This window comes from Ambystoma mexicanum, chromosome 14, assembly GCF_040938575.1.
Source record: "Ambystoma mexicanum isolate Mex_15411 chromosome 14, UKY_AmexF1_1, whole genome shotgun sequence".
Lineage (NCBI taxonomy): Eukaryota > Metazoa > Chordata > Amphibia > Caudata > Ambystomatidae > Ambystoma > Ambystoma mexicanum.
In genome coordinates, this window is record NC_090940.1 from 40,951,398 (window position 1) to 40,972,781 (window position 21,384).

The 21,384-nt window shown below is 48.2% G+C and overlaps 1 protein-coding gene across 3 annotated transcripts in view; it reads left to right on the plus strand.

The window, feature by feature from the left end:
* Positions 1-21,384, plus strand: part of STRN3 (striatin 3) — a 1,674,795-nt gene that overhangs the window by 311,021 nt on the left and 1,342,390 nt on the right. For all 3 annotated transcript variants that reach the window (XM_069638486.1, XM_069638489.1, XM_069638488.1), the window contains exon 3: positions 19,738-19,811. In XM_069638486.1, the coding sequence (XP_069494587.1) occupies positions 19,738-19,811 (74 nt within the window). The remainder of the gene's footprint in view (positions 1-19,737; positions 19,812-21,384) is intronic.

The window sequence follows — 21,384 nt, forward strand, 5'->3', positions numbered from 1 at the left end:
TATTGCACTTGATAACCTTGTTGTATGTATTAACAATCATGTGTTGTTGACATTATATGCCGATACAATATAATGGAAATGCAATTTGTGAAAGTGGACTTTTAGTTTGTCTATCTATTATAAAAAAGGAAAAACTTGTTGTGTGTTAAATAAAGAAGTTTTAGCACCTGTGAAAAAGTGTTGTTGGGTTCTGTAGACTTGGTTTCATGTATGCCAGTGCGACACCTGTTAGTGTCTCAGAGGGAGAGGCAGCCAGAGTCCACCCCCCTTTTTTCTGCAGTGTAAATTCGTCCTCCAGACTCAGGCCCCTCTATAAAACACAAAGAGGACCCCCCTTTTCCCTTTCTTAAAAACCGGCTAACTACTGCTCCATCTCCATCACTCCACTCCCTTCCTTGAGACTGTGGCATACTGAGCTTGGTGGTTGACTGCACGACCATCAATCTAGATTCTGAGCACCTCTGAAGAACTGCCTGCACCTCTTGATTCTAACTCTCCAGCTGGCCTCATTCTACTTGATCTCTCCTCTGCATTTGATACTCTCAACCACTCCATCCTCCTAAAAGGGCTTCATTACACCCTTGCTGTATCAGAGCGGACACTGGACTGGCTGACCTGCTTCCTCACTGACCCTCCCTCCCCAGGTTATCCTGGGCTTTCTCCTCTCCCGCCTCACCTCTCACCTGTGGCGTTCCCCAGGGCTCCCAATGTTTCACCCTGGCTCTTTTTAAATGTTTTATTTAAACTTTATTTTCAACTGATGGTTACAGCATATCAACACATTGTAGATATATCTTTATGCATGGCATATAATTACAACATGAGGTAGAAGTCCTCTAGACGGTTTATGTAGTTCATATATGGCTGTCCTTTCTGGCTCCGCCCTCGCCACCTTGCAGATGTTGGTTAGGTAGTGGTGCCCAAATGTCCTTTGGCCTGCACTTAGATGACACTCCCTTAACCTAAGTCTCTTCACATTTGTATACAAATAGCAAGTCCTTAAGCGACGCCTGGGATGTGGGGGCCACTTCCGCTTTACAACATCTTAGTATGTTAATTTTGGCTACTGCGCCCGCAACTGAGAAGAGTCTGCGCATCTTAACTGGTACTTTTCCTGTATCCCCAAGCAGATATTTCAGTGGGGTAGCCGGAATGTGTATATAAAGTATTTTGCTAAGGATAGTGGCCACTTCCTCTCTGAAGTGCATTACCAGTACATATGTTTTGAGTTGGCCCCTGAGGTACTACATTCAGGACGAAGTGCCTGCTTGGAGTTGTCGAATTTGGCCAATTTACCGGGGGTTATGTGAAGGTGATTCAGTATTTGAAATTGCACCAGCCTAACGTTAGCACACAGTGAGATCAATTTGCTGTAGTGACAGTTACTCCTACGTCCCGCCCCCTTTCCTCCTTACTTATGGTACATTCCTCCGTCCTGTGGGACGGGACTGGAGCTTTTTGTACATTTTTCAAAAATGTCTCCTTCCTCTTTTTTACGCAGGGTACTGCACACGGCCGTAACCCCGCCCGTAACCCCGCCCTCCTTAGCTCCGCCCAGCGCATCGCCCATCAGTCCTTTTCTCTGCACGATCGGGACTGGACACACTTGCATCTTGGGAAGATTTTTTCCATACAGTGTTCTCCTTTCGCTCTGACTTAGCGGTCATGTAGTAGTCTGTCTATGGCGTTTCAGTTAGACTTTCCTACTTGTTCTTCTTGTCTGCGACGCTTTGCTAGGGCTGATCCCCATTCTTTTTGTTTAGAGTGTTTTGGTTTTTGGGCCGGATCACTGGTGGGACTGTTTTTACTGCGACTCCCTTTCGGTCCGGGTGCTTCAATGTGGTTTGGAGCAGTGGGAGGAGGTCTTTTGTGCTCTCCCCCATTGCATTTTCTTATGTTAATCGAGGAAAAGAAGAAATGCCCGGTTGAGTGCTTTACCTTTTAGAGCACCCCGGCCGGGGGACTCCTTTCCAGGGTCTTCCCGGTCCGGGAGGAGCAATAAAAGCTCTATTACCGGGGCTTCCCCTGAGGTGCCTTCTAGGCCTAAAAAGTGTACCAGTTTTCTCTGAGGGCCATCGTCAGGGGCCTACTGACAATGGATTACTATCCGAGGTCCCTCCTGTGGGGCTGTTTGTGAACCCAGTTCTACTGTGACAACAGGTACTTAGCTTGCTTAGAGGTCTCCTTTGCTGGAGTTTCCCGTAAAAACACTGGTGTGCGCCCTGAGGCCTCAGTTGACGCTGTTCGTGCCGAATGGAGGTTCGAGGCCCTTTGCAAAGGGGATTTTACCGGGCTCGGGTCCGAGATCCCTCGTTTGGAGGCTAAAGTGACTGACCGTTCTCAGAGGCCTGTTAAGGTCTTGTCGGTGAGGTGTGTTCCTCGTCGTTCCCGTTCAAGCAGTGACACCAGATCTGTTGAGGGGGCACGGAGTGAGGTCTTGGTCCGGAATTCCTGTGTTACCGACGGGGCCGAGGTCCTTCCGTTGAAGGCTTTTCTGGCTGATGGTATGTCTCAAAAACATTCTAGGGCACGCAGTACCGGCTCGGCCGAGGTTATTTGTATTGAAGCTAAGATGAAGACCCCTGACCCACCTGTGGAGACAACTGTCTCACTTCCACACGTGTTGCAATTCTCGTCAGGTGCGGACAAAATAGCGCCCGCTACCGCCAAAACTACGGCAGCCATTTTGGATTCCTTCCTTTCAACTACGCCATCGGGCCTAGGTGTGGCGAGTGGGCTTTCAGGCGAACATCGTTTTCCTTGACTGGAACGCTCGGATGCCCCTACAGCACAATGTCTTGCTTCCTCCGTCATTGGCGCCCTTGATATGTGGACACCAGTGGGGAAGGGCTTTCTTGGCAACCCTCTCTTGCGTCCATGGAATTACTGCGCTCATGAGAGGCCTCCTCTAGACGCGCCTAAATCGTTGCCGGAGGATGTATTTTTCGGCAAGTTTCAAAGACATACATTCCGACCCCATGAAGGAGTATTTTTGAGGTTTGTTTAGGGAGATATGCCCACCTGCGCTGACGGTCCCAACTGCAGTACCTGTTCCGCCGGCGTTGCCTTTACCGGCTGGGCCTCCACCGACTCTTCCTCCCTTGACTCCGTTGTCTCCAGTGGACAAGTCTATGGTGGCGCCTGATGCGACTCAGCCTGATCCCTATCTGTCAGACGACGCACACGGGGATCAGGACAGCTAAGACCAGCCCCGCTCTGTCGGAGCCTTTCACGACCGGGTGCTGGACATTTCTGTTGGATGTTCCAGTACCCCAGGCACCCGCTCCACCGGAGTGTGTGCTTTCGGGGGCTTTCACCTTGTCTCCTTCGGAGCGTACAGGCTTGTTCTTGCATAAGGACGTTTTGGCAGAGGTCCGTTAAGTTTGGGAAAAACCACACTCTGGACTGTTTGTCAACAAGATTGACGTGCATTATAGGCTCCGTTCTTCCGAAGAGGTCACTTTAGCGTTGTGTCCGCCCCCCCCCCTCCTCCACGGTTGTGGCTGCTGCCACTTTACAATCCAGACCTGCTGCATCGTCTGCTGCAACGGCAGGTTCTGGCCAAGAAGACCAGCTTCTTGACTCCTTGGGGAAGGAGGATTTTTGCTAATTCAGCCCTGCAGTTACGTCAAGCGAACGCAGAACTGGTGTTAGCGGGGGCGAATATGAAAATGTGGAAAGGCCTGTCAGATTAAGGATTTTATTCCCGCTGAAAAGCTAGAGTATTTCAGAGCGGGTTTGTCAGATGCTAGGGTCCTGGCGCAAGATATGCTGGAGGCCGCGGTGCATCATGTCGACACCTCGGCCCGGGGCCTTATGCTTGGCATGGACACCTCTCGTCAGGCTTGGCTGCATGCCACCACGTTCTCTAAGGAGGTGCAGGATAAGGTTTTGGACCTGCCCTTTGATGGTAAGGAGCTTTTTCATTCTACAACGGACGTTGAACTGACCAAAACTAAGGGTAGCACTCAGACCTCCAAGGTTTTGTCTGTCCTGGTGAAACCGGCTTTCAGGGCACAGAACGTCCTCGCAGCCTCGGCCTTCAGATTTATTTTGGACCTTTCAAAAGTATGTCCCCTGGGAGACCATCGCCAAAGCGGCTACCTGGGCCTCCATCGGCTTTTCGTAAACACTGTTTGGACCTGAGCTCCAGATCTGATGCTCAGTTTGGCCAGGATGTGCTAAAAAAAACTTTTTCAGTAAGGGGTTTCCAGCCACCCGTAGTTCCTGTGAGGAGTGCTTGGGAATCTCCCAGAAGTATGGAGGAAAGGGGACGGGACGTAGGAGTAGAAGGTTACTCACCATAGTGACCACCTTACTCCTAGTCCATAGTCCCCTTTCTTCCATACGCCCGCTGTCCCTTCTAATAAGGTTCCTCTATTATTGCTTAAAGGTCTCTGACCTGGCGATAGAAAAGGACTGATGGAAGATGCAATCGGCAGGGCTATGGAGGGCGGGGATTACGGCCGTGTGCGGTACCCCGCGTAAAAAGAGGAAGGACACATTTTTGAAAAATGTTTTTTACAAAATGCTCCGGTCCCGTCCCACAGGACGGAGGGATGACCCATAAGTATGGAGGAAAGGGGACTATGGACTAAGCGGAAGGTGGTCACTAAGCGAGTAACCTTATTAATTTAGCCCATTGCAAATCTTCTATAGTTATGTCCAAATCCCTTTCCCACTTTGCTTTCATTGTGTTTTTGGAGGGGGTGCGGGATTGCACCGTGTCATATATCATGGAGATGCTACCTTTGAATCTTTCCTGTGACATGATGCAAAGCAGGAATGGGTGCGGGTCAGTTTGTTTGGGAATGATGGCCATTTCTTTCTATAGGCTGCTCTGGCGATGGTATTCTGGTGTTGTAGTGAGACCAGACCCGACCTTCCCCAGAACCTCTTCCAGGTGCACAAACTTCACATCGGCAAAAGATTTGGGCCTGCCAGACCGACTGGGTTGTATTTTTCCCATAACTTATGCTAATTTAGTCTCACCGTGGCCACCCCCCACCGCCCCGCACCCCTGCACCCCCTAATACCAAATTAGAAGCGAGCTTCTGTAGTTTTTTGAAAAACTGTCGGTTGAGCCATATTGGAATATTACTAAATAGATAAAGCAGTTTGGGTACTACAACCATTTTTAGAAGAGATACCCAGCCATATATAGATATCGGGAGCTTATTCCAAACACTCAATTTGGCCTTGAGTTGTGTCAAGTATGGCTCATAATTAGTGGTATGTAGGGTGTGTATCTATGGCCATGATGATTCCCAGGTATCGAGCTGTTTGGGGGCCATCAGAACTGCGCTATGGCTTCCGATCATACTGTCCCCTGTGTTAGAGGAATGATCTCTGACTTGGCCTGATAAATTTTATATCCAGAGTATTTTGCATATTTGTTTACCTCTTGCATCACAGGAGGCAGGTTGGTCTCGGGGTCTCTAATATACAGTATGGTGTCGTCTGTGTAAAGTGAAATTAACTGAGGGCCCTTAATACGGATACCTCACCAGGAAGGTCTGTGTTGCTAGTATGCCACCATGCCCGCTATGGTTAGGGTAAAGATACGTGTAGGATAGTGGGCACCCCTGCCGCTTTACTCTGTGTAACGTGAATTCCGGTGATAAGTGCACTTATTGCACTCATTGTATTGGCAGGTGATCATTCTTTACCAAGTGATCTCTGCCAGGCACTTAACTGTTGCTCGCACTGACTCCCTGGCTCGTTCTTCTGTGCAACTCCTAGCACTTAACCCCCTTACCTTGTCCCTTCCCTTCTCTTCTCTCTCTGCACTTGCATGTTCCGATACCTCACCCAGCCTAATAGGACCGCCTCTTTCTTGTTCATCAGTTTTATTCCATTTGCCTTTTGTTCCCATGTGCCCTCCCCGTTTGCCTGTGGATGCTTCGAAACACAATTTCCTGATGTATAAGCGCCTTACAAACACACAACAAATAAATGCCATTTGATGGGTCTAACTTTTTTGGTTCGAAAGCTGATGGCAGCTAAGAGAAACTTCAGGCTTCTAAAGCAGTCGCACAATGTGAGCAGTCATCAGTTGGCCACAACAGCAGCAACCCTCTGCCTTTCCAGGCTTGGAGAGTGCGTTCTTTTCGCTTCTACTCTTCTTTTGGACAGCAAGGTGGTCAAGTGACCCCAAAAAAGGGCAAAGGAGATTTTCATATACCCCTAGAGGCTTTGGAAGAAGAAATGCTCAGGCAGCCTCCTCCTCATTGCCCTTTCCCACAGCCCAAAACCTTGCGGGTGCTTTGCGCACAGGACCATGGTGGGAGCTACATTACTTCAGATGCTTAGGCATTACAGTTGGCCATGGGTACTGTCCCATTTCTAAAAAGGCCTTCATATTGTCCCCCCGATCGGATCTCTTCGGGTAGCAGATCTGCTCCTTCTATTGGATATTTTTTCCTTGTTGGACAAAGGTGACGTGGAAAAGGGTACCCGTGGCAGAGCAGTACCAAGGTTGGTACTCCACCTATTTTCTGGTTCCCAATAAAGACTGAGGACTGCAACCCATTGTGTACCTGAGCCGCTTGAATAAGTTCCTGTTCAAGATGGTTTCTTTCGCAGATTTTCCAGGCACTTCGGCTCCAGGATTGAATGGTTCCACTTTATCATCCGGATGCTTACTTTCATGTGCCTATACACCCCAAAGCACAAAGTACCAGATGTTCGCCATTCGCAATTCTCATCACATAAGAGTACTCCCTTTCGGGCTGACCGACCCACACCCCCCCAACGCCCCTGATGGTCTTCAAGTTGATGGTGGCAGCGTATCTGAGCAGAGGGATTCCCATCTTTCCCTAGCTAGACGATTGGCTGATCATAGCCCGTTCTTCCGAACAGGCTCTGGAACACCTCAACAGCATCTGTCACTCTCTCCACAAGCTGGGCTTCTCCCTCAACTTCATGAAGTCCCAGGTGACAACATTTCCAAAAGCTGCAGTTCATTGTAGCAGTCCTGGACTCCTCCTCGGGGAAGGCTTTGCTCAGCATATCTTGCAGATGGTTACACGATTACAGAACTCCCAACATCAACCAGCATTAGATTTTCTGAGGTTTTTGGCCCTCATGGCATCCTGAATTTTCCTGCTGCCAGAAGCCCACCAAGAATGAGGTCCCTCCAGTGGGCCCTCCTATTTTAATGGTCACAATTTTCAGACTAGAGGACAGACCTTCTTCAGGCCCTGAGAAAAGTAGCAAAGGTTCTTCTGTGGTGGGGCCTGCGAGGAGAATGTGATGGGGGGGGGGGGGCCCTTTTGGCAAGCATGCTGAAGATGCAGATACCTTCCTCACTGGGTGGAGAGCTCACAAGAGTGATCTTGTCTACACATCAGCCTTTTAGAGCTTAGTGCAATAATACTGGCGTTGATGGCCTTTTTGCCTTCCTTACATGGGAAGAATGTCCTGATAATGATGGACAACAGTGACCTTGGACGGTATCATACAAAAATGTTGCCCTCATTTGTGCACCCCACAGTCACTGCGACTTTGGAGGCGCACAAAATGAAGGTGACATTTACTGCGCCCAAGCAGAGCTGGGTTCCAAGGCTGTCCCCTGCTCTTCCTGGGCGCAGTAATGGGGGTCAGGAATTGCGGGGGTGTCCCCCCCTGCTTACCATTTCAGAAAGCAGGGGACATGTAAAAAAAAGAGAAAAAAACAAAAGCACCCTGCTGTGTCAGCGCCAACCCACATTAGTTGGAAGATCTGACGCTGCAGGGATCGCAGAGTGTGGGCAGCACACGCAGAAGTGTGCCGCCCTAAAGGTAAGTGGGGTGGGGGGGGGGGTTGGGAGGGGTAATACAGGCCAGGGTAAGCAGGCACAGTGATCCATGTGATCACTGCCCCGCAACTGCGGTCGACATGTTCGGCGTTGCAGTTGCGGGCGGCGCAGTGATCACATGGATCCACCATGGACTACATCAACAAGAGAGGTGGTGCAGGTCACTACCACTGTGTAGGGAGTCACTGCAGCTCTGGTTTTGGGAACGCCAAAACAGAATCTCTTATCAGCCGCTCACCTAGCCACAGAAGAGAACATGACAGCTGTTGCTCTGAGCGAGCAGAGTCCAAGAGTGGGAGTTAGCATAGGAAGTCTCCTAGAGATCATTGCCCTTTGGGGAACCAATCAAGTGGCTCTGTTTGTGTCCAGTATCAACAAGAAAATGTTACCTGTTCAGGTCGAAGGAATTTCCTCCGTGGGGAGCTCTGGGGGACACGTTCATAGTGGACTCTGAATTTCCACTCTTGTACGCGTTCACACCAGTCCCCCCCCATTCCTCTTGTCAAGAGTTTGAGGAAGTTCAGGTAGTCCATGATCCTGATTGCTCTGGAATGGGCCAAGAGAATTGGGTACTAGGACTTTCTAGACATATCCATCTGCCCTTCGTTCCGTCTTCCCCAGAGAGTGGACCTACTCTAACAAAAGGCGGGGCGGGGGCTGTATTCTTCACCCAGAAATCAAAACTTTGAACTTTCACGCCTGCTTACTGAGGCCTTAAGATACAAATATCGGGACCTCCCGGAAGATGTATGGAGGTGTTTTCGGCCAGCAGACAAGCAACAAAAGCACTATATCGCTGCACAAATTCTGCAGCTAAAGGTATTGATGATTTCTCTTGTACTACACCTGCAGTGCTTTCTTTATTGCTGCTCCTAGCACATCAGGGGCTGCAGGTGGCTACCTTTCAGCGCTATCCGTTTTTAAACGATCCCCAAAGCAAGGCTCTTATTTTAAGATGCCAATTATTAGATTCCTCAAGGGGTTGACGGATACTTTCCCACCGGTCCCTTTCTTCGTTCCGTCGTGGGATTTAAACCTGGTATTAACTTTTTTTAATGGGAGCTTCATGTGAACCTCTCCATTATTAACTTAAGACAATCTTTCTAGTAGCCATTACTTCTGCTTGCAGAGTGAGTGTGCTGCAGGCTTTGTGATGTAAACCTTTTTTCACTATATTTTCCAAGAAGGCGGTAGTCTTGAGGGTTTGTCCCTCCCTCCTTCCTTCCCAAGGTGGTGTCCGAATTCCATCTAACACAAAACAATTTAACTTGCCGCATTGTATCCACCTCATTCTTCTAAGGAGGAAGAGAGATTGCATAAACATGCCCCAAAAAGGGCTCACTTGTTTTTTTCAAGGATGTCAGATGGTTGGGCAAGATGATTATCTTTTTATTGTTTGGTTATACAGGCTTCATGCTAGGACAGGCCGTGAATAATCAAACTGTCACACTGGAGCGTTCTATGCATTTCAGAATGCTATTCCATGGCTGGGAAAGATGTCCCTGAAAATCTAAGGGCTCATTCCACCAGGGGATTCGCAACCACATCGTCTCTGCAAAGAAGTCTACCAGTGCAGGACATTTGTAATTCTGCAACTTGGTCCGCTCTGCATACCTTTTCAAAAGGTTACTGTTTGGACACCTTTTTGGGTCGGGATGATAGTTTTGGAAGAGCATTTCTGCACAGTATAAACTGGGAGTCTATCAAAGATGAGGAAAGGTGAGGACAGATGAGGAATCAGTGGGAGGACACAATCCGTTAGAAGAACAAATTACTTACCCCTGGTAATATTCTTTTTACTGGATGTTACTCCCACAGATTCCTCAATGCCCTTCCAGCATACTCCTCAGACTGGGTTCATTTTTAATATGGACTTTTCTTTCAACACCCATGTGTGTTTTTGTAATCCTCAAATCGGCTGCCAGAAATGGGGTTTGGGGGGGGTGGAACTAGAACGGAGGCAATAGGCGCAGTGCATGCTATTTATACCATCCGTGTCCCATCCAGACGCGGGAATGGGAACTGCCGAGGAACATCGACTCGATGCTGCACAGTGCCCTCTGCTGTCAATCTTTCTGTGACTTTAAGCAGGATATCGGCATATCGAAGATGAGTAATCTGGGGGAGGAACATGCAGTAGGAAACATTACATGGTTAAGTAATTTGTTCTAATCGCACCCAAAAAATACTGCTATCAATTGAATATACTACCCAAGAATCATTTTACATCCAACTTGAAAATTGAGTAAAATATTCATACTTCAACATCTTATATTGCGCTCTGACAACAGGCTGAGGAGATTTAGGAGGATGAGGTCCAACTTGGCAAAGCTGGGGCCTCCGTAAGAATAAGTCTGTTCTTCTGTCAAGGGATTTTTGTCCTTACTTGATTGTAGTAGTTGATCCTGAAATGTTTGTAGGGCGAGGGATAAGGGGGAAAAGACAAAATGGTGGCAAACAAAGCATGGTTAAGGCTGCCTTAGTCTAATCCCAGAAGTACTTGCTATGGCAGTCCTGATTGCACAAGGTGATTGGAGTGTTGAGGTGGCAAAGATGTATGAAATAACCATTTCAGCCCCATCTGTCAGTGAAAGGCTAATCCGTTCGTCATGGTGCTTGTAAGCATCAACATATTTACGGTTCTCCAACGTGACTGCTTTCTATACCAGCGTGCAATGCACAGGGAGCCTATAGGAGCCTATAGGACCACTTCCACAATTCATGCCCAAAGACCAGAGGATCTGCTTAAGGGCATGATCTCCTTTTTTTTTTTTAAAAAAAAAAAACTTTATGAACTGGTTCACGTCACCAACAATCCCCAAAGAGTACACAGGATCAAGAATGGAAACCACTTCCAAAAATTAAACAATACAGACATCTGTGAGGGCAATGTACAAAATACACCAGAAAGAACCATGTCAATTAGGTTTTGAGTAAGTCATTACTAAAGGCAACCGTTGGTAGGCCCTCTTGCCCCACTCTAGCCATACATACGACTCGGGCCCCCTACAGCTAGCGAATGGAAATGCTTTAGGCACATCTGCCACCTGAACATCAACATTACCCGTAGCAAAAATAGCTTGCTGCTGCTCCCTGCATCCTCAAACTGATCAACAGCTGTTTTCCGCTAGGAGTAGGTGCCCTCAGTCCTCGTTGACTTTGCCACCACCCATTGATTTGCTGCTCCCGCATTCCCTTGACAATAAAAAGGCACGGAGCGGGTCCTGTATGCCACCAGGCCTGGATTGGCTAGCTGCATTCCACAATACTCCTGTTCTATATTACAGCACCACACTAGGCCTTTTAGCCACTTTGCAGCAGGTGGGACCACTGGGCTCGACCAAAGCAATACAACTTTGTGCCAGTATCCTACATATGGACAATCATTTTCTCCTCGCCTTCCAAATCCCTGGCAGCCACCCAAACATAAAGCAGAGGATGTCCCAAGGAACCTCATGGTAAATCTCATGCACCCCGTTAGGTCAGTTACTTGACGCCATAAAGTTGCCAGGGCAGAACACTCTCGTAGAACAGGAATGAATCCAGCGTCACCTGCTTTACACCTGGGGCACAGTCCATCACAGAAGCTATCAAATTTCTTCTGTACATCGGGGGATAGATTAACCCGACAAATTTAAAATTGAATAAGCTTAAACCGGGAGGTAATTGCCACTTTCTTAGTGTTTAAGTGCTTAGATTGCCAGCTTTTATCCCCAGATCTAAGCCAATATCTGCCCTGCACAGGGATCTACATGCCAGACCCACCTTTGGAGCTGAGCTTCGCACCATCTGATAAATTGTAGAGACCGCCCTCTTCGCATTCACAGCGTTGACTAGGTATTGTAATAAGGAAGATGTCTGATTCAGATGGGAAGGATCGTGAACAGGCTGTAAACGCCTCTCTAACTGAAACGCCAGCCCAAATGCATCTCCTATCTTCGCCCTAACGAGTTTCCAGGGAACTAAATTACCGTTTGCATAGAAGTCAAACATATTAACCCCAAATTGGGACCACTTCCATTTAATCCTTCCATCACATGCCGATGCTGGACACTGAACGTCCCACACCATGAGTTCCAGGATATATGCTATCAGCACACATACTCCTACGTCCCGTCCCCCATCCTTCATACTTGTGGGACATTCCGTCCTTCAAGACAGGAGCACTTTTGTCAAAAAGCATCAACATTTTTAAATTGTCCTATTTTTACGCGGGGCCACAGCACGTGGCCGTAACCCTGCCCTCCTGAGTTCTGCCCATCGCCGTTCAGTCCTTCTCTCCGTGTGGTTGTGGCTGGACACACTAGCATCACTGAGAATTTTCTTTTTATTCCCTTTGTCCTTCCTTCCAGCTCCGGTTCCACGGTCATCTAGTCCTCCGTCTATGCCGGTGCGTCTGGGATTTGTGTCCTGTTCTTCATGCGAACATCGTTTTGCGAGGGCGATTCCCCACTTTACCTGCCGTCTAGGCCCGGAACATCATTGGGACTTGTGTTTTTATTGTGACTCCCTCTCCGTCTGGGCACTCGTGCGGCTTCTTCAGTGGGAGGAGGTGTTTCAACACATTCCTGCACCACATTTGCAGCTCTTCATCGATGAGAAAAAGAAACGTACGGTAAATCCTTTACTTTTTATGGGGGGCACTGGCCAAGAGACTCCTTTCCGGGGTCTTCCAGGACCGCGAGGGGCTCGAGTGGCTCTGCTACCAGGGGCATCCCTGAATTGTCCCACAAGGGGCCTAATAGGCACACCGGGGCATCCTCCGAGGGTTCCCGCAGTGGGCCTGCCAAAACCGGACATCCTTCTGAGGTTCCCTGTTTTGGGTCTGAAGTTCAGGCCAGTTCTTCTGTGGCTCTGGATACCGGGGTTCGACCGGAGGTCTCCATTTCTGGAGCTTTCCACACCTAGTTACGACTTGAGGCCCCTCTTGAGGGAGCTAAGCGTCCTGCGTTCCATTCCGAGGTTCTCCTTCTTGGGGCTAAATCCAATACCGGCAGAGTTGAGGGATCCTCTTTGAGAATCCTGTCGGTGAGGCACATTCGTCAACCTTCCCATGCTCAGGGTTGTGGTGGTACCAGCTCTGTCGAGGGGGGCAAAGAAGGCGGTCACGCACCTCCAGGCCTCCGAGTACCGGATTTGCTGAGTTTCCTCCATTGGAGACTAATTCTGGGGCAGTTCCTAAGATGTCCAGTAGACACCCTAGACCTGCCAGTACCGACTTGGCAGAGGATCCTTGTTTCAAGGCTGAAACGTCAATTGAGCCCCCTGACTCACCTGGTGAGACACATGCCTCACCTTTTTCCTGTGACAGTTCACCTAAGGTGTCACCGAAATGGTGGCCCAAACTCCACAGTGGCCATTTGTCTACCTCTCTTACACCAACGTTCACTATGGCTGGTGCTGGGGGGGGAGGGGATTCCTTTTGGGGCTGAGCATTCTTTGCCGCACCATGTCGATAACAAAAACCTGTTTCCCGTCTTCAGTGTACTGGCACGCTCGTGCACCGCTGCGTTAGTCTTGCTCCCTGCTGGTTCCGCACCCCTGATCTCTATGGACCCAGCTGCTGGAGGTCCTTCCTGGCAACCATCCTCATTGCGTTCATGAGGGTATGCCCCTCCCGAGCGGCCTCTGCCCCGTCCAGCGCCTAGACCTTCGTCTGAGGACGCGTTTTGCGAAATTTCAGACGTTCAGGCGTTCTGATCCCTTGAGGGCGTTCTTTATTGCTCTTTTCAGGGAAATGTATCCTGAACCTCCTGTGCTGCCTTTGGCCCTGGCTGATCCTACACGCAGGTCCCGGTGGTGCCACTTCTTCCTTCTCGATCACTTCCTCCTCTGCCTCCACTATCCCTGATAGAAAATAAATTGGGTGCACCGCTAGACAACACTTTAAGACCGGATGCGCCACATGCAGCGGATCAGTCTCCTGCTTCACTGGATGAGGGCCAGGCGGACCAGGACAGCGATGAACGGTGCGGTGCCGCTCTATCAGAGTATTTCATGACCGGGTGCTGGATATGATGGCTTTGCTTGATATTCCGGTGGCTGAGCCTCCTGCTCCACAGGAAGGGGTGCTTTCTAGAGCTTTTACTCTATCACTGCAGGCGCGCACCAGCCTGTTCCTCCAGAAGGATGCCTTGGCTGAGGCCCGCAAGGTCTGGGGAAAAACCCCATATCAAGCTGCATCTCAACAAGAGGATTGACGCTCGATGCAAGCTTCATGCCTCAGAAGTTATATTTTTTAATTTGTTTCTAAAGCGCCACAGCCTGTAGGCATCAGAGCGCTGACAAAAAGAAGCAGACAAAAGGGAACAGGACGTTTTAGAGGACAGTCAGTCAATGTGGGGAAAATCTAGTCAGTGGTAAGTTCATTTAAACAGTGAGGGTTTTCGTTTTTTTAAAAAATTTCAGGTAGTTGGGATCAAATCTAAGATAGTGAGTCCATTCCATTTTGCAGGAGCTAGACTAGGCAATGCCCGACCTTGTCTGTTAGTTTTGTTTGTGTGTATATAGGCTTGTCTGCTTCCATCGTCAACGGTGGTGGTAGAAGCCACCCTCCAGTCCAAACCGGCCTCTACATCCTTCACTGCAGCGGCCCAAATACTCTCCAAGGAGGACAAACTTCTCGACATCATTGGGAAGAAAGTATTTTCCAATTTGGCGCACCAACTTAGGCTAACATTGAGCTCATCCTGGCAGCATGAATGTATACCTGCGGATAGGCTAGAAGACTTCAAAGCCGGTTTGTCCAACGCCAGAGTGTTGGCAGAGGATCTACTGGAGGCTGCGGCTCACCACATAAGATACCTCTGCTCGAGGCCTTGTAGTTGGGGTTGACGTTTCCCACCAAGCGTGGCTCCATGAGACGAAGTTCCCAAAGGAAGTGCAGGACAAAGTGCTGGCCTTCCTTTTGATGGTAAGGAGTTGTTCTATTCCTCCACAGATGAGGAACTCACAAAGACTAAGGCGAGTACTGAAACCGCCAAGTCCTTATCAGTCCTTGCGAACTCCAGCTAAGGCCCCTTATACACAGAGGTCAGGGTCCCAAATTGTCCTTCTCTGGCGCACTATCCTCGAGAGAAATTCAAGATGATCACGCCTTGGCAAATAAAGTCCTATCTTTGGAAGGGCGATTGGCTTAGCGTAGTAGACCTCCAGGATGCATACATGCCTGCCATATCCTATATCTTATCACGTTCTGATTTGGAGCCCGTATCGGAAAAATCTGCGGTTCTCCCTGGGAGAGGAACACTTCCAGTTTTGTGTGCTCCCTTTTGGTCTCGGCTCGGTACCCCGTGGCTTTACGAAGATGTTGGTCATTGCAGCTTTCCTTAGACTGCAGCGGGTTCATGTATATCCATATTTGGATGATTGGCTCCTGCGCAGTCCTTGCCCACAGACGGCCTTGACCAACCTTCAGTCTCCTTCAGCTCCTGGTACATCTTGGGCTGTTGGTCAGTTGGCCGAAATCGTCCATGTTAGGCAGAATTATATGCAATACCCTTTGGGAACACAGACAACAAAACCAGCAAGGGTTGAGTTCCACTAGTAATTTGCGCTGCTAGATTCAGATTACAGGAAGTTGCCAATGTGATGACAAATTGTAATCCAACAAATTTAGAATCGCACAAATGAATGTCCAGTGTAACTTGTATTCAAGTAATTTTTCATTAGCCAGAGTGATTTGCCGACACGTGTTTCGACCTTCTGCGGTCTTTCTCAAGGCAAAATTCTGGAATTCCATACACAAGCAATACAATCAACCAACCCCAATCCACCAAAACATGTCATAGTTATTGAGAAAGCATGAGATGCAGATTGAAATTGCCAATAATACATCCATATGGATTCCAAGTGATGAATACATGGGATAACAACAACCACATTCAAAAGCAATGTAAGAATGTGATGCATACATTACCAAGGTGCCCTTGACATAATCGTAATACATGTTCCAGGACCATGTCATCATGTAGAAAATACAAATAATCAAAGAAAAAGACCAACACATAAGCCAGAGGCCAAATTAGCCTCATTGTTTAACAATGTTATTCAAAACATGTTGTTCAATTGGCGAATCTACACGAAACCTGATAATTGCCAAAAAAGATATGCTATCTCAAACCATAACTATACACCATTGGCCTATATTTGCAATATACCCAAAAGGCTTAATTAAAGAATGTGCTACCAATAGACCTAAGCCTAGAATTACCAGTGGTTGTGCCATCACACTGTGCCTGCTCGCAAACCAAAAGTGGAATAACTGCTATCATGCCCCGATAACACTGGTGCTCCATAATCCACCTCAACACCTTTATGTGCAACCAAATATAATCGCGGTCCCGCTTTTACCAAATTCGTTACCTAATGTGAATTCCATAGTACTGCTGCTGTGCTGTAATTAGAAATTATCCGGATATTGTATCCAAATTACCTGTATCAGACAACATGAAAAATGCAAAATAAAGAGGTATTCATCCTTATGACCCTGCACCGTATTTGGACCATACATGTTAATCACTAAGGTAACTAGACTTCCAGCCAGGTTCCCAGATACCATGACGTATCTCCCATCTGGATCACTCTCCTGATGTAGCGGTCAAAACCCCAGTGATTTTTGGAGCATAATAGAGATGCCCCGTAAGTATGATTCAAGAGGTGTAGAATTATGCATCTCACCAGGATTTGTCAAGCTTCACATTCAACTTACCCATCAAGTGCGTTTCTTGAAAAAAATAGGATCCTGGCGCCGTGGCGCTCCCCATATGCCAAGACCCTGCACATTTTAGTAGTTATTCAGCCCTTGCACATTCCAACTGAGGGCGCATTGTTCTTGCGACAACTGCCTAACCATCATCCGCCATCCTGCAGTCTACGCAAGCATTCCCCCAAAAATACTACATAACTAGACCATAAAATCGCATACTCCACAACACATTCAATACGACGCAAACCATTTTTAATTCAAAACTCCCAACCACAACTCCCCGTAACCTACCCCCTCCCTGTCATTCCCCACCCCTCTCCAACCACGCCCCTTTCTTTTTAACTTACTACTGCTGTCCAACCACCAGTGACATCCTCCCCTCATCCCTCCCCTGGTACTCCCACCTGGGTGCCTACCCGGGGGTTCAAGAATCAGCAACTGCGGTGGTCTAACCACTGTGAGTAGCCCCCTCAAGAGGAGGAGGCCCAGTTTGTACAAGGATAATCAGCCACTGACCTATCTTGTTACATAACTAGAAAAGAACATCATCATTGTGGGTGCTTTCCAATGACATCTGCCAGAATAAACGTTGTCTGGATTTCCCCACATAGAAATGCCCTGTCCTAAGCCAAGCCATAACTGAACATTGCAGGGGAATTGCTACATTGTAATGCCAAACTCCTCCAGTTCACCGCCCTCTCAACCTCTGGGCAGGATCTCGACAAATGCGATTGCTTCAGCAAGGTCTGTAAAAATAACGTCTCTTGTCATGAATAAACGCATAGCTTGGAAGGGTGAAGCATAGCATATTGTAGCCCCCCCCTCTCCCTCAACAAACGTTTCGCAGCCAAATATGAGAGCCCAGCACGTTTCGCAGGTGGAGTGAAATCCTGGTAGAATGACATTCTGGATTCCATATACTGCAGGTCCCCCAGCTTGCACGTCCTGTGTAATATAACCTCTCAATCGCAGTAATTCGGCAGTCTTGCCATGACAGTGCATGGGTTCTGCCCCGTTCTGGGCTTCTGCACTGATATTCTATGAGCTCGCTCCACCATGGACTGGGAAGAAATTAGAGGATCACCTAGGACCTCCCTAATGAAAGATTCCATAAACAGTTCCATGTTTTGTGCAGGCACAGATTCCAGGATCCCCACCCCCTCTGTTATTACATCTAGACCTAGTTTCTAAATCCTTATTCTTGTCCTGCATTTCTTTCACTTCCGCTCTAGACGGCAAATAGCCCGGGTCACCTTACTGCTTGTATCTTCTAGCAGCCCTACTCTGTGGTCAGCCTCGCTAAGATGGCTGCTTTCCTTCTCACTCCTCTCCTGCTTACAGTCCATTTTATACTCCATGCTATCCAGTTTGGTGTTCAGACACAAAGCCACTTTTAATTTCTGCCAATATTAGGCTCAGGTCGGAGGTCTGATTGGTAGGCCGCCCTCGGAGGTCCGATTGGTAGGCTGCCTCGGGGGATAGCCGGGGCTGACGCAGCCGGCACTGCCTCCTCCTGCCCGCTCCTTGAGATGTAGCCATAGTGCCTTTTGCATAGAGCTAAACCCTCTTTCTGGTTAAATTGCAGGCGGCCCTGCTCCTTATTCCCCTTGACCATCCAGTAGCTGTGCTCAGCCACCCATGGGAAATGCCTGCCACCACTGCACAGGCCGCCAAAGTAGGTATCCAGCCTTGGGGGATTGCAGAGACACAGAAGTTACCAAACTCCAGCAGTGATCACACCCTGCCTCGTTGCCTCCCACTCATGCAACAAGGGGTCCATCAGCCAGTGCGGCACTGTATCCTGCAATAGGCAAAGTGCTGACCCCTTTTGGTTGAAGGGGGAGGATCTCGATCCTCCCTCAGGCTCTCCAAAGCAGGGCCACACACAACAGCGATACTACAGGTCTACTGGAATCCATCAGCACCAGTTTCATCCAGCAGTGTGCCCTTGAACTGCGGCTAGCCAGTGCACCACTAGGAAGCCACAAGCGACCCCCGCGACTGCCCCCCCCCCCCCCCCCCCCGACTGCAGGCTTAGCCACTTGCACCACAGTCGAGACTAATGCAGAGAACAAAAAATTAAAATTACTTAATTCCTGCTGGATGCCAGTTTAAAAGCTCAGCAACACGTGTCCAGCCTCTCCGTCCGGCTTCCCCAATGCATGTACGAGCCATCAGCAGTGATCTGCAGTTCAAAGCAACCTACTCTTCTGCAGGGCCGGGCGCTCCAATGCTGCAGGCCCTTTGCCTTTCCGCAATCGTCCTCACACTCCTTGCTGCTTCAGCCGACTGTCCTCTCCCACTGGAGCGAAGCGCCTCACGCGTTCCAGCCATGAGCTGAGCTGGCAGGCACCAGCGACCCACCTGCAGTCATCAGCCTGGGGCGCACACTGAAGAGTATGCACGTCGGCAGCCTTCTCCCCCCACCCCCCTCCTGCTTTCCAATGCACAATCACTCAGTGCCGTGCCCCCATCACAAGGGAGGCGGCGGTGGGCCACTTGCCGCAGCCTCCTCCCGGTCTGCCAACAGATGATCGGCTTCCACTCCATCACAGCCCCACCCGGCCGACATCTCCATATGTGTCTTGGCTACCCCCTGGCCGCTCCTCCTCCCAGCACTGCCAGGCTTTATTACCAGCAGGACTCGTCCAGCCGTTCCTAGCTTTGGCCTGTTATAACTGTATAATGGGTTATTTGGCCAGCTATAACTGTATAATGGGCTGCACCGCACTCCATCGTCGGGATACAGTCACAGGGCCAAAACTGACCCAGGCTGCCTCCTCTTGGCCTGCTCACTCAAGAGTTCAAAAAGCAGCAGCCATCTTGGTCGCGAGCGCCCCATGATTTCCTCTTTTTAAGGTTTGGAGAACACCATTTGCACTAGAGTTTCATATTGGGGTTCAGTTTAGATAGTGTGCATAATTCCTAGTGGTATTTGAGTCCATAAACATTAAAATGTAACACTCCCCAGAGAACTGATTAATTGGTGATTTGTTATGCTAGCGTATGTTCTGTTTTGCACTTAGTACTGTGGTCAATATTTCCTTAGGAGCATTCTGTAAATTCAGATAATTCACTAGGTTGGCCATACGTTGACATTTGAACTTAAATTTGCATGTATACTTTCATGACTTTTTTAATTGTCAGAATTTAAAATATTAATGGATTTTAATTTTGATAATTGAAGTATTCATTTTTGATAACACATGTTTCTTATGCTGTTATTTTCAGGACGAAGTACCATAAATTAAAATACGGCACTGAGCTCAATCAAGGTGACATGAGAATGCCAACGTTTGATACAGGTAAACTTAGTCTTCAAATGGGTTACTTGTGTATTTTTCTTGTTACTCGTTGAGCGCAGTTGTCAACCAATAGAGCAAATGTTTTAGCATGATTGAGTTCTCGAGAAATGCCTATAGGAACAAAGTTTCTTTGGGAAGAATACCAGTTCTTCACTCTCTACTACCTAAACACAAGGTTTAGGAAATAGATCGGTAATGCATTAGGATTGTCATGTCTATTAGAGATAGTCTTCCTCTCGGTTTCTGTTTGGAATAGCCTCTGTTATAGCACCTATCTCGTTCCTTGACACCTTAAACATGATTGGGATAAAACACTGAGCTTGCGGTTTGCAACTCTCAGGGATGTAGGGCCTGGCTCACTTTGCACCATGTGATGTAGGACCCTGCATGCTCTACTGTGCACCTCGGGAGAAAGCACCCTGCTTGCTCAAACCACTGCTACCAGGTATTCTCGTTCTCTGGTTGGGATGCTTACTTGGGCAATGCTCCAGTTCTTGGCTCTCCTTGGCTTCTCAGATGTTAAGTTTCTCAGACCTCTCAAGTCTGTGCTCACTTGGTCCCCCACTGCTCAGACCTCCCTCCTACTCCTCCTCCCACAGCTTTGCACATATTGCTTTATTTAGCCTTCCTGTCCTTCCTTATCTGGATCCCTGTGATCATAGTTCACCATCGACTCTGGCATTGGTTAAACCTCCTTGAACATGAAGTACTAATTGGTTTGCTAGCTTGTATTGGTAAACATTCAGAGCTGTAAGCTGCATGTCGACTCCCTAATCGTCTCTCTGCCATGCTTTCCCATAGTTACCCAGAGGGTTAAAACATGAAGTACTAATGTTGAGGCTTATTCTGCTGATCTGCTCAATCTCATTATTTCCCGGGTGACCACTGTGATTACTTATTGCGATATATTCTCTATATTACGCCTACTACTCCCCCACCGCCTTTGCTCTCTTCGATCATGGAGTAGTCTGGGACCAAACCCGTTAATTTCATAAGGGCAATATAGAGTGGAGGAGTGTCAGAAGCTAACAGAGGTGCTTTTCCTGATGACTGCAAGGGAAATGTGATTGTTCATCCCTTACCTCATCCAGGTAGCTCGTGCTACTGGCCCTTGGACCCCTTCCAGGCCTGCTTTCCTGGTCCCCACAGTCATATTCAGGTCATGCGACGTGGCCTAGAAACTGAGTTCATCACACTGTGTAACGGTTATTTCTATGAAACATGGAAGCTATAACCATGTCCACAGTCTATTCATGTTCAAATTATGGTACATGGTTTTTCTTATTGGAAGCATATAAATAAATATGGACTGTTTCTTTAATTTACTGCTGCTAAATATTTTGTTTAGCTCATTTATGCTTTTGTAGAACCTTATGGCAATTGCACAGACCGTAATAAAGTAAGCCCCTGCCTACTTTTAGTGTTTTTTTAGAATTTCAAAAGCACTTTAATTGTAAAATCCCAAATAGCCACTTTATTGTTCACAAATGATTCCAGAGACCAGTAGTTACTCATCCATTTTCTTCATTTATACACGAAGACTAGCCTGATTGAAACACTGATTGGTAGAAAT